We start from the raw sequence: 14,421 nt of genomic DNA, 5'->3' as shown, positions 1-14,421 counted from the left end.
CAAACAAACAAACAAACAAACGATCTGATAGGAAAATCTGATAGGTTTTTTTTTTTTTTTTTTTGTGCAAGTGCTAAAATGTAATTGAATTCAACACTTGTGATCACTTGCCTTCATGCATTACTGATCACATCATCTTTTCCCCTTGGTGTTCTGTTGATTTGAAAATATTTCCCTACTTTATTCTCATTTCAATTTCAAGCAAAGTAAACTACATCTGAATTCACTTCATTTAAGCTACAGTTGTTATATTGACAAATAGAAGAAACAAATCTGAAACTTTTCTGACAATGGTATTTTGGTTTATACCCTGATTTAGTTATGGTAGTAACAAGGTGCCTGGTGAATCTGCCATACACAGAGGAAATAAAGAGTTATTTGCAGCTCAGATTGATACAGGGCAAGGCTACCAAAACCATACAAGTTCCTTCCATATGTGTAAAGTAAAATACATCCTTTGATATAATAGAATTATTTCTCTATTCATCTAAATCAAGCACATACACTGAATATTTATTACTGCTAGCTATCCTTTCAGAAGATCCACTTTAAATTCACAGTTCTATGTAAATTTATTTTCATCAATGAGAAAATTAACCTAAGAAGGGTCTAACAAGATGTCTGTATAATGAATTGTGGGCAGTATTACATAAATGGAACTTCTCCTTTATACTTAAGGATTTAAAATTGTAAAAATGACAGAAATACTGAACTACGCCATGAGATCTAAAGTCTTAAAATATTTTCATTAAAGACCATTCTGTTTTGTCAAATATTTTGGTTTGCAAAGTGTGAAAAACACTGTTAACTAATATCTTTAAGAAACAATGACAAACATGCAGGATATTCCCTAGGGATTAATAACCTACTGGAAAGCTTGATGGCACATACCCATTAACCACACTGGGTCATTAATCCCAAAGAAGTACCTTGCAGTGAGGTCGCTATTTCATTATAAGATAATGAAAGGGAAAAAAAAATCATACCTAGCTTTTCCTGGGGTTCCATGGCTTTTAAATTCCTGTAGCTCCTACATGGAAAGATTCTTTTCTATTTAGCATGACACATGTACGACTTCAATGGTTTGGACACACTCCAGCTGACAGACTAATTTAACTGCTGCCCATTATATCGATCAGTTTTTTATGCTATATAAAAGAATTCAGTGGCTCCAAATCAGTTCTTCTAGTATGGCATGGCTTTCAAAGGCTTTCACAGTATTATTTTACCAGATTTCAAAACTTCTCTTCTTATTCTATGGTACTTGCCTATATTTCCTGAAGAAACCCAGTTCTCTGGTGCTGAAAACCAGAGTTAAATTCATATAAATACTTTAAGAATAATTAACTCTCCTGATGTGCCAGGCTTCACAAACTCTCACCTGTGAAAACTACAGTCCATCAGCCGCATCCCTGTCCTGTAAGCTTGGAGTGTGAAGCTCAGTCTAAACCAGAGCTCCTTCTCTCACATTTGCTATCATTCCTCAAAAATGATAGCACACAATACATGGCAGCAGTAGGCAAGGAAAGATTTGACAAACATCATTAATAGGGGAATAAATACACACTCCACCCCTCCTCCTTTATTTGAAACAGTAGGCTGATTATGAACAGAAAAAAATATTTTAGGCTGTTTCCATATTTTAAAAATACATTACCTGAGTCAGTAGAGTAAACACGGAAGCTCTTGTCCCAGAAGCCACAGACTAAGATGTAACGATTGTCAGAGGTGATGACAAAACACTGGGAATGCACCTGAATGCTTTGATCTAAAAGGTCAGTGATCTGCCTTCTGTGCATACCTGTATTGCTGGCTGAACCGAAAAACATACAGACCAAGACATTTTAGCATCCACCTTCACAGAACAAAAGCACAATTTAGAAACTCACATTCACACCAAATACATTCCTCACTTCTCTCACTTCTGTTACCTTTTTTTTTTGTGGCAGGGACATTTCCTTTCTAATTCTACTTTTAATTCTCATTACACTTCTAGGAACAACGCTAATTCCTTGTAGTATATATTCCAAAATAGAAGAAATCCCCTTTTTAAGTGACATGCATCTTAGAAATAAATGGAAGAATGAACATAGGCAACGGTACACAGAAATGTAATAAGATTCCTTCCCTCCTTGAAGTATAAGAAATTAAAAATTACAAAAAAAGCAAAGGAATGTAATGATAAGACAATACACAAACCACATAGTGGTTCAAATCAGCACACAAAGGATCATGACTTTAAATTATACATCAGTTGTATTTCATTGCAAGCAGTCCCATTTGAAAAAAGAAAAACATCAGCAAACACCACTACTGTTCATATTTTTTTAAGCATGGCACAAATATTAACCAGCTTATCTCCACAATTAACTTAAGGGTTGGGAGAAGTTATTTGCCCTATTTAATGCTTTATTTCCTGAGATACTCTTGCATTGGGAACCCATAAAATGGACAGGAATCAATTAGTGAACATATTTGTCATATTATATCTTGTCCTTAGATTAATAAGGTGTGCATATATATATATATATACACACACACACATATAGGTCTCACACACATATATCATGAAAATTCTACATGTAGGAAGAACTTTCAGTGTGTGCTTTGTTCCTGAGGGAACGTGATTTCCATCCCAGGCAAGTAATTTCTCCTGGGTTTGTCTGCCAACTGCTTGGAGCACCATTACTTCCATCCAGGTGGTCTTCCAGACCTACCTCTGTCCTGGTCCGGTGCTCTTCTTTACTCTTTGTTCTTTGACTCCTTTTCATTTTCACAGGCCAGCTACCTCCCAAGCCTTGGGCTTATTCCATTTACTCCGTATCAAATCTTTCATTTATTTATGCTTTTGCTATATTTAATATGTTGATACTGTCTTGTCCATATGGGTAGCAAATAATTTAGCAAAGTGTTGCCACTTGCTGAAGTGGCAGGTAACACAAATGTGGCCTTCACTGATCTTGGGGCCACTTAAAGAGTAACAGCACCACGTCATAAATGCAGAGTGAACTGCTCAGTATGACAAAATAGCAGCAAAGGAACCTCAAAAGGCATGCAGATCATCTAATTCAGTGAGGATAATGCCTTAACAACACTTCACCTCAAAAAGAGGTCTAGGGTCTGTGTCATATCAGACATTGCTCTTTTATGTCTTCCTGTATACCAGGAAAATGAGGAGGGCAGGAATCCCTCCTTACGACTAAGACAGCAACAAGATTCCTGCTATAACCATAAAAGTGTAATTTTGTGGTCCTCTTAGGTGCCATTTCTAGGTAAATGTGTCTAGCCACAATTAAAAACCTCTAATATTACCTATATAATTACTTGCTTGCACCCAATGATGCTACTTAGCAATGACAAAGAAAGCCTTAAACCTTTTAAACTATGTCCAGTGTAATCACAAGGCTGATTTGAGATCTATTGTAGGAAGAGAGTATTAAACCATTCTTCAGAATGTGAACATTAACTTTAAAGGTCTCTGTACCAATGTGCTTTGGGGTTTTTTGCTGTAATATTTATTTATACTTCTAAGATCTACTTGAGAGCAGGTTTTAAAGCAGAGCACAAATTTCCTTCTAAGATCTACTTGAGAGCAGGTTTTAAAGCAGAGCACAAATTTCCTTCTCCAAACATTTTTTGGATAAAATCTGTTTCAGGAAGAAAAGGAGAATTGCAGCACGTGTGTGCCTCATAACTATTGCATTATTCAGATGAGGATTGATTTCAGAAACTTGGGAAAAACACTTTAATTTTATCAGATCTATAAAATGGTTTCATATGCCCCCACTATTCCTAAGCTTACTCAGCAAAATGGCTACACAGGAAGAGTCTGGATTATCTACAGACAATATCACACTTCCTCCTCGGATGCACACGTTAGTTTTGAAATGAATTCTAACTGTCTGACAGACCTGTCATTCTAACCTATCCCGGCAAGCTCATCTTTGCTCTGATTTTTCCATGCTTCTATAATTGGCCACACCACTTTTCCAATTAATTTCCAATTTTCCACACTGAAACTGCTGGCTTCTAAACTAAGCTCGAAGTTTACAAAACTGGGGGGGGGGGGGGGGCACAGATTCCTGTCTTCTTTGCTCCCATCCCACAGCTAGCTTGTGTTTTGGTGTTAGGTACCCTAACACCAAAACACAAGTTTTTCTTCTCACATCATGTTTATGGTTCCATTTGCCACGCTACAGACTCCAAATATGCACTCCCCAAAGTTGGGCCTGTAATGAAAGAACTGACCAAACTCTTAACTCTGCTAACTGAAAAATCAGCTCTATATAAACGGATAAACCTCTATAATAAAAAGTCATGAATTGAATCTACTACACTGAGTCATTACATAAAGGAGAGACATTCGTCCACCCCTTTTTAATAAAAGAAAAACACGCACAAATTTAACTGGTGAAGCTGATCAAAAGATGCAACACCCTTGAAAAATGAATACCAATATCTCAACACAAAACCGGAGCGGGCTGTATATTTCGACTTTGAAACTGCTTTGCAATTACACATTAATCCCCTCAGCCTGAACAGCAGGTCTGTGAAGAAAGGATTGATCTCCTTTAATGATGGAACCCTAGCACCATGGTTTTATTTTTCACAACACGGTGCAGTTAAGAACCCCACTGTTATTATGAAAATTTCCTCAGCAAAGGAGCTCCATCACATTACCAGTGCACCGATTCATCATAACGTGCCTCACTCCTGCTCATCAACAAGTCTGAGTGATGAAAAGATCCAATATTATCCTGACAGTACTTCATGCACATTCTCAATCACACATTATTACAGCATCCATATTAATTTTCACTGACACGCGTCCTAGGCCTGTTCAAATTAGGCAAACCAACGAGGGGGAGTTGATGAAATACCAGCATAGCCACAGCTCATTGCATTCCAATTTGCATGCAAATGGTTTATCAGGAAAATTCCATTCCCAGCAACCAGCAAGTGAAAAACAACCGTAATCTACACTTCAGGGCCACCATACAGAGCTTAATGAATCGCAAAGAGAGAAGGAAGTGACAGACCTATGAGAGGATCGATTTCCACTGGCAGCTGGTAAGGCTGGTCTTGTACAGCACCTTGATGAGCTGGAATTCAGGAAAGAAGATTTTAAAACTTTGCTTTTTTTTAATAAATGAAGCCACATATATTTTATAAATCAAAGCTACGCCCCTTTTTTAACTATTCAAGATTCTTCTGCACCAACTGAATGAAAAACAAAAAAAAAATCCTAGTGCTTTTGCAGGCTGCTTATTAAACATTTATTTTAGATTAGGGCTATTCTGAATGTATGCCATCAGCAGCAGCTCTGGTCCTGAGCCATAAGCTCTAGCAGATGCTTTACTGGCAACCTCTCCTGTCGCAACAAAACAAAATTAAGTGGTAAAGAGGACTGAAAACAAAATGTGACAACCATCTGCTGACTGTAGCAAATACTATTTTCCTCTTTACTTTTTAAAGGACTGCTTTGAACAACTGAAGCACAAAGGACACTTTTTTTTTAAAGTCAGTTTATGATGCAGAGAGGGAAATCTCATAGTCATCTCATAGTCAGCCAGTAACCCATTTATTCACAAGTTTGCATAGAAGTTAATATATTAATTCTGCCAACCCACATTTCATGTGAGCACCTGGCATACCAATAGAATGTTTATGTGCTGAATTCTCCTGCAAGGGTAAAAAGAAAACCTTTTTTTCCACAGCTTCACTACAAACAAACAAACAAACTGCTCTCCAGCTCCCCTCAAAGCCCCACTCAGCCTCATCAGCTCTTGCAGCCCAAGTGAATGCCTATATCAAAGAGAGAAACAGAAATAATGGCTAAATAATTACACATACGATTTTTCTACCTACCATCCACAGCTTAATATAAAAATTAGTGTCAATACAAGGATTTCTTAAATAACTGATTCATAAGTAAATTGAAAGTTCTACTGCAATGAAACACCAACATTTCATACAAAACATGAAATCTATGTGACAAAAAAAGAGCATCCTGCAGGCTACCAGTGTCATTAGATGTCAGCAAAGCCACCAAATTCATATTCAAAGGCAGGAATGGGCTTTTTAATTACACATTAGTGACAACTGGTCACTTGGCAACTTTTTTATCATGATGCCTCATTAACAAAGACAATGCTAATCCCACAGCAGGGGATATGAGCAGTAATGATACCTGCCCTCTCATCCTAGGAGACACCATTTTGGTATAAAATTGGAAGTCAACAACAGCAAAGGTTCAGGAGTCCACAGACAGGTATCTTAAGCACAGTACTCTATTAACAGCCTGCAACTCATGTGTGCTCTCACAGAAGTGGGGTGAAATGATTTTTTGTGGAATATTTATGGTTGGTTTCTGTCTAATGGCAAGACAAGAGTAAAATGCCTCTAAATGAAAAAATAGAAACTCAAAAGCACAGCTTACTGTTCTCCCTTTCAGAGGTGAGGGAATAGCCTGAAAAATCTGAAAGCTCTGTCCAACTCAAACCAGTTACTACTACACTCACCAAACTGGTTGCTTGCTCACGGATCATCAACCAGCAGAATTCTGTTGAAATCAAGACCAACTCCTACCACTTTTGAACATTTTCTTCCCATGAGTTGTATGTTCACAAAGGCCATTTTTTAAAAGCCTTGACTATTACATGCCCACAGTCACACATCCAAGCTATGAGAGGATACTGTCATCCTCCTTTCAAAGAAATCTCAGGAGCCCTGTAAATAGTTCCTGCTTGCAACTTGTTGTCTTATACAAGTCTCCCTTCCCCCCTTTCTCTTGAAGTGTTTCTCAGGAGGGTGAAATAATACATAGATGTTTCTATTTGAGAGGTAATTTGTAAGAATTAGGAAAAAGTGTGGGAGTCATCTGGCTTTTTTCAAAAAGCAATCGAGGACCATGGGTCGAGATTTCTTAGTAGGAATTTCAACCATGTAAGTGTTTCTCTGATGTATCTTCTATTTAATTTATTTTAGTAGAAGGTCATTTTGCCCCCCCTTTCTTTAAAAGTGTTTGACCAAATATACTGCACCAAAATAAACTTCCTTTGACAGCTTGGGCCTAAGACTGTCGTAGTCATGGAAAGGAAGATGGACATCTTTAAGATTGGAGAATATCAGAATTAAAAGCAGAATTATATTCTTAAGTACAGCACACTTTTAAAGGAATATTAATTTTATTAGTAGTTGTGCAAATGGCTATTTTGTTTTCCTTTCATACTGACAATACACAAGCACCTACATAAGTAACTTTGGGATGTTTAAGGTAAGACTTCCCATATATTTTATCTTCTAATTCTCATGGGCTGGCTTTAACAGCAGAATATCAAGTTTTTAATCAAGAAAAAACTAGCAGAGAAGATTTCAGGCAAGTTCTATGTGCTTTAAAACTGCCTTTGACATGATATGGTTCAGGCTCCCAACAGACAGAACAACAAATTTAAGAGGAAGAGTGTGTCTTTATGACTAAATAGTGATATTTAGACTGTTTTTGTCTTCTTGCTGCAGCAGTGACGGTGCCTGATGGCCTGGAAAGAAACATATTGTTTTTACAAACCTTCGGTGTGCTACATATCTTGCCGCAATAGCTCAGATCACCTTTCCACGGAGAAACTAAGCCCACATGTGAAGAGCCTGCTGTGCCAATGAACTGGATTTGTTTTTTTCCACTTTAAACTCACAACAGTTCCACAGTAAATTGTGACAAGACAAGAAGTGCTGCTGGATGGCAGGGATTTCTTAGGCTCCTTGCTTTAATGTACTTACCAGGGAGGCTGTGCCACTTGTTGACAGCAAAGAGCCTGTTCGCAGTGACCGTGATCACGGCGGGAGTGGCCAGGCCAGGCTGTGTGTTGGCAGCCACGTGAGTGACCGGGGAGTTGGACGGGAACTTCAGGACCATGATAACATCCTGTTGGGCTTGCTCTGTGAACATCAAGGGGCTCTGCAGGAGGAGATACTGTTGAGTGCACACGACAAGAACCCAAATACATGGGAAAAGAGAACACGGGGAGGAGAAGAGACAGGACAAGAGAAGGAAGATTGAATTAAAACCCACGAGATCCGATAGAAGCTCCAGTAGAAAAGCAAATGCAATAATAAGTGGAAAGGCTTGTGGAAATAACAGTTTAGGTAGAAAATCCTGCCTGCACCCTATTAATCTTAGAGCTTTGCTGGACACAGGGTGTCTGTACACAGACTTTGCTAGAGATCACAGCAGATTAAAATAAAAGTTTTAAATTGCCTATTTCTGCGAGAAGAATTCTCTTTCATATATGCAGAGACAAAATGTCAAGGAAAGCAATGCCAAACCAGGAGGGAAACACAAAAAATAGTGAGCAAAAAAAATTCGTGCTCCCAGAGATTGTCTCAGGTTGCATTAAATTGGCAAACTGTAATTCTTTACAAGCCAGATGAGAACATGAAAGAACATTAAAATAAACAGATACACACATACACTAGATATATGTTCTGTGTATATTTCTGGTGTACAAAAATAAGATTTACGAATGCAAAGTAGAAGACTTCCCTGCAAATACGTTTCAAAAGACAAACATAATTAAATGCACTTGTGAAGAATAAAAAGTGGACGTGATTACAGACACTATCCTGCATTGTTTCCAGAAAGGAAGAGAATGAATCCAGGCTCTCATTTTCGACATAATTTTTTAGGTTTTTGGTTTTTTAGTTTAGTAAGTTGAAAAGTCTATTAACTTTTTAACTGAGTTCTCTAAGAATACTGCAAACATCAAAACAAAATATTGAGGATCTGGATATCAAACGTGAGGAGAAAAAGCAACATCTGATGGGTTTATTACTGTGTGGTACTTCTGAAAAAAAGAGAACCCCAATGAAATGCAGAGGTACAATCATCATGGTCACCAGTAGCCACATTGCTCAAGTATTTGTAATTTTCTAATAACCAAATTATGAAGTGTCCTTGGCTATTCTCCACCTGCAATATTTCATTACATACATGTGTATGTAAGTGCATACATTTAATGTATATTTATACAGAACTAATAAAAAATTAAATACATTTGCATTTTTATTATCACGCCTTTTAAAAAACTTATTAAGAATACTTAGAAAAACATATTGCTCTATGAATTCCTATTTACAGTCTTGCATAAAGGTGTAAATAAAAGCAACTAATAAGCTATCCAGACACCCTTCTGAGCAAGTGGCTAAAAGCCAATCAATATTATGAGTTAATCCTCCCTGGATGCTCATTCAATTAAAGGTGTCAGTAATGCCTCATCTGATGTGGCCTCAATTAAATCCAGCTATCTGATGGTTGAAAACACAAGGGGATACAGCAACAGCAGCAAAACCAGACAAATAGGCAGCCTTCGTGTGACTGCTAATTACTACACCTGGTGTATATTATGGCTCGTGCACTTTACACAGCACGTGGTAACTTCCAATTCAGCTGTATTCATGAACACATGCACACAAAAACAAAACTCAGTAAATTATACAACTAGAAATAATTCAAAATTATGGCAGGAAATATATCCTTACTGTATTTCAGCTCCAGGAATACTTTTTAAACCACTTAATATAGTGCTATTATGAAAGCATGAATTAATATCCACAAAACCAGCAAGTGAAGAACTAAGGGCTTTTTTTTCTGGGAGTACCCCAGCCAAAAAAACCACAGGAGTTAGAAACAGCTAACTTCTTAGATTTTAACTTCTTCTATTACATACTAAATCTTCAGTAATTCAGCATCATGAAAAATATTACGATAAAACCACACAAACTGCTTTCTGGTATCAAATTTATTTATATAACAATGGGTCTGACTAATACGTCAATAATCAACTTCTCGAGTTGCTCCTCTTCCTGAAACAAATCCCTTTAAATTAGAGCAAGTGCTCAGTGCACGGCACCATGACAGACGGACACACATATGGCAAGTGGCTACATGAAGGGGAGTACCTGGGCTCCCCAACATCCCTGTTAGCAGGACTCTTCTGAAACACACAAGCCCCTGCAGTGTCTGCTGGCCTGGGACCTGGGCATGGGGCGCAGGCAGCTGAGCAGCTCTCAGATACAACCCGTGATGCATTTGAGAAAGGCCAGTAGCTCAGTTTATCAAGGAAGTTTACACTTCTGAGACTCCTGCATCACAAGGTTTGTAAGCTACTTTGGAAACATTTCATGTTTCTGTGCAATTTTTTAAAACCTTCTGCACGTCAGATATATTTTAAAATTAATAACTTTAGTCTGCTCGAGTAGGACATATTTTCTTCTTGCATGCCCTGTATGACATGCTTTTGGGTTTTGGGGGTTCTTTTGTATTGCAGTGTAAAATGTCCACCCTAACAATAAGGACAAGTAACTTTTTGAAAACCTTTGGAATTAGCAGACCATTTGCTCCATTTGTCAGACTATCACTTAACATCCTTAGTTCTGGACCTACGACAACACAAATGATATTTTAAACACAAAGACTGCAGACAACATGATATGAAAAGTGATCAGTAATGTAATAATAGTTTGTAAAATAAAATTATATTAGACACAAGTAGAGGTAAAAGGGAAAGCATGTTAATGCTCACTGCCTGGATTTTATCACCCTAGCTTTACTGCAAAACACATTTAGTCACATTCTTTGCTGTGTAAGTTTCAGCTCATGAATTCCTAGTAATCCTGGTTTTAGGGGAAAACCTATGCCTAGGGGAAAAGACAAGGAAGTTCCACCTCCTAAATCCAAGGTTCATGGGGAATCTGCCAAAGATTAACTAAATTGTCTCCATGATGACTGGCTCTCACCTGTACAGGTATGGTACTAACAAAATCAACTGATGAAGTGTTCTTAGATTACACTGACAAAAAATAGCTACACTAGAAATCAATGCAATCTTTTCTGCAAGAAATAAAAAAAATAGTCAAGCACTGCATGCAACTCCTACCAAATCATAACTCATCTGCTGGTTTTAATAACATAATTCCACAACCACATAAAAGCAAAGTGAAAGTGTCCAGTTCTGCAAAGGTAAGGTAGCAAAGGAAGTGAGCACAATGGCAGGTCTCAAAGAGTTAATAGGGCACTTACCACCTGCATGGCAGAACTTCTCGGAGGATGTGGTTCTATGAGCAGTTGGGAAGGGGTCTGTCCAAAACTTCGTATTTGAGCTTCCACAGCCTGGAAAAGGCACAGGCAGGTTTGCATGTTAAGAGGTGCTAATTACAGGCAATAGAACCATAACTGTCACCTGAAAATGTCATTCCACACTTCTGGCTTGTTTCATGTTGAAAATCAACCCCGTGTGTTCACTGTGGGGCTAAGTGCTTGGCAGTGGTACTAAGAATGAGGTAATCATTTTGGTACTGTAGATGCTATTTCCATGAGAAACTCTGCAAAACCTCATCCTGCTCAATGATATTAAACAGAAACAAGCTATTATAATCAGAAACCCTCTTTATTGGCTCCATTTTTCCTTTCTAACACTGGCTTATCCTGTTTGTATCATAACTCAAAAACAAAAGTTAACTTTTTTTAAGTTTCTGCAGGTATTAAGTGTTGCACATTAAACTCCATTACTTCATTTCACAGCAGTAACTAGAAGAAAAGCAATACTGAGCTTTTATTCTTACTTCCAGGTTTATTCAAGAAGAGCAAACAATGTTAGGATGCATTAAACTACCAACAGCAAAACTATAGGAGAACATGAAGGCATAACACAAGGGGGTTTTAAAAGTTTATCTGTATCTTCAGCAACATGCTTTAGCACTTCCTTCATTTTCATTTCACATGAAAATATTATGCTTAGTGATTTCTTAAAAATAATTATGCTGAAACCTGTGAACTTGTACTTCTTGCCCTAGGCATGTCTAACTAATTTTCCATGCTGCCACCTCTTGGCCCACTGGTTTAAAGATAACATCAAGCAGCCAAAATTCAACAAGTTACTTCTTGTCAGGTTGGCCCCCTGCACCATGCACAGAAACAGGCTGATAGTACAGAAAATATCAAATCATTCAGCTTAGTTTATATCTCTTTCATTGTGAGCTTAACTAATCACCTTGCCTTTGCTGAGGGCTAGCAGGCTGTACATGGGCTGATGCCTCAGTTATTTTCCCCTAATTCTCCTTCCATGGTTCAACCTTCCTTAATGTGCCTACAATTACATTTCCTGGTCTATTTTAGCCACTCCTTAAAATTTTTGAGACAATGGAATAACACTCATGCTGACCTTATTCTTACAAACGACTATTTTTATATAATTATAAAGACCATTAGTAGGACATTCTCCTGTTACAAAAATAACAGTAAAAATAAAAGTAGAATGCACCTGGGACCTTAAAATAATCATCCTCTTGACAGTAAACATGCCATCCAAAACATCCAAAACTTATTATATTTGGCAGGGCTTTCGAAATATCTGAACTCACCAGAGCAGGAGTTGAAATTAGTCTGTAAACAGATTCTAACACTCTTGCCCACTCTGGGAAGGACCATAATCTTCAAAGAACTCATGAATACATAAGTTATCAAAAAGCTGGCTGAAATCTGACATACACACAGTGTGATGCAGTGAGCACTTTTTGAGGAACAGCAGTATCAGACTCATGAAACACTAAAGCTTAGTAAGACCACATGAGTCTCCTTCCGGCTGATGAGACATACTACATTAAAATTCAAATCTGGGGGGTTGTGACTCAAGGTAACAAGGGAATCACAAAAACTTTGAGGTCTCGTAAGACATGAGGCATTAACAAAGGAACTGGTCAGCAGCCCTACCCTTTCCATAAAATGCTGTTTGTTTCAAAACATCCAGATTTTAAAAAGATGTGCCCAAACCTACTTGCAGATTAAGCAGGATATTTTTACTAGCAAATGGGAATTCTGCCCTGCATTGAGGGTAGAACCAGAAGAATACAGGATAAAATATTCCTGAAACACAACTCCTATGCATTTCTTTTAAAACTGAGAATAAATAAAGCAAGAAAATAATGAGCTTTATATTTATTAATTTCCTTGTATATTGACTTATGATCAATACAGAAACTTTCATTCCCAAATGCTCATGTTCAGCATTTAAATAGAGTCAGAATTTTTATCTCAACCTTGAAATCTGGTATGTTTTTTGCAACCTCTGGATGTCTGGTATGTCTTTTGCTACCCAATGCTACCTCTGGAAACTATACACTTACGTAGTGCCAATAGTGAGGGAAAACTATAAGAAGAAACACAAGAGATCACGTATTGATGCACAGTCTTTCCAATACATTCGTCATTACAAGAGCTCAAACTAATGTAGATCAAGTACAAAGTACTGCCCTCAACCTGCCAGTCAAGAGACACTGTCTGTTTTCACCAAGTGTCTGTCAGACCTGGTGAAGCTGCTGACCAGTGGAACAATGATTTTGCCAAACCCTGTCTCAGAGGATCACAAGTTCTCAATTTTCAGTCTTAATAGACACTGTTTATGATCTAGCTTGAGTTTGTCATCTTTACTGAATACAAAAGAAATTTGAAGAACTGTTGAGTAAAGGCAACAACACTTGGACAAATATGTCTAGGCATAGTGGCTAGACTTCAGAAAAAAATCTTTTGCGTTCCTTCTGGTTACCATGAAAAAAAAAGTAAAGGTTTTTCTTTTTAGTTTCCACAATTTGTAATAATGACCAAGAGAGTGTACTAGCAACCCCAAATGGTTCCTTCCTTTTCCCAGATTGTATTCAAAGTCAATCCAGATGTCAGCTCCATATTCTGATGTCTCAGTCAGAAGGATCACATACAGAAGGATGCAAGATGACCTCCCTCTGTCAGCAGAAATGTGATGGTGGACTGGAATCAATCCCCATCGCTAAATTTACGTTACAGCAGAAAGAGCCACCAGGTGCCACTCAGACTTTTGTTCAACCAGTCAAAGAAAATGAGGTAGGACCAGGGAATCTTTTTCTCAGAGATACAGTTAGTATATCCTTTGAAGAAAAGAACCTTCCTACCACTCACCTGAGAAAATACAGTAAAATGCCCATCACTCAGAAAGTCACCATCCACTTCCTTTCTAATGAATTATAGCTGAGTCTCTAACTGAGCTTTCTTGAAAATAATTATTACCAGCATCAGTCAGTACTACAAAGAGACAGACAGCTCCTCCAGCAGTAGAGGAGGGGCATGTGTTCTCTCATGGCTGGATTCCTCTGGATCACACAGCCATTATATGGCTGAAGGTAGAAACATTTGGGACATTTGCACAACCAGTTTCACATCAGTTAAGGACACCACAGAACTGGTAAGACATACATAACCTTTGTATGAAAGACATTTTTAGCTCAACAAACTCTTGAGATGGCTGAAAGCAAGATGTGTGCCACAAAGTAAAACATAGTATCATTCCACATTTTATTTCACTGTTTCTCAAATACTGAAGTGAAACTGCCCTTTTCCTG

General features: G+C 37.8%; 1 protein-coding gene across 4 annotated transcripts in view; it reads right to left on the bottom strand.

The window, feature by feature from the left end:
• LRBA (LPS responsive beige-like anchor protein) overlaps positions 1–14,421 on the bottom strand; it is a 366,577-nt gene that overhangs the window by 29,616 nt on the left and 322,540 nt on the right. For 3 of the 4 annotated variants that reach the window (XM_041479868.1, XM_041479849.1, XM_041479859.1), the window contains exons 49-52: positions 11,075–11,164; positions 7,777–7,969; positions 5,040–5,102; positions 1,658–1,813 (exon numbers count right to left, since the gene is read on the bottom strand). In XM_041479868.1, coding sequence (XP_041335802.1) covers positions 1,658–1,813; positions 5,040–5,102; positions 7,777–7,969; positions 11,075–11,164 — 502 coding nt within the window. The remainder of the gene's footprint in view (positions 1–1,657; positions 1,814–5,039; positions 5,103–7,776; positions 7,970–11,074; positions 11,165–14,421) is intronic. The other variant, XM_041479878.1, reaches the window with a different exon arrangement.

Source organism: Pyrgilauda ruficollis, unplaced genomic scaffold, assembly GCF_017590135.1.
Source record: "Pyrgilauda ruficollis isolate IOZ18807 unplaced genomic scaffold, ASM1759013v1 scaffold114, whole genome shotgun sequence".
In the NCBI taxonomy this organism is placed as follows: domain Eukaryota; kingdom Metazoa; phylum Chordata; class Aves; order Passeriformes; family Passeridae; genus Pyrgilauda; species Pyrgilauda ruficollis.
The sequence above is the reverse complement of the archived record's forward strand: the minus strand, read 5'-3'. Positions and strand labels throughout refer to the sequence as shown.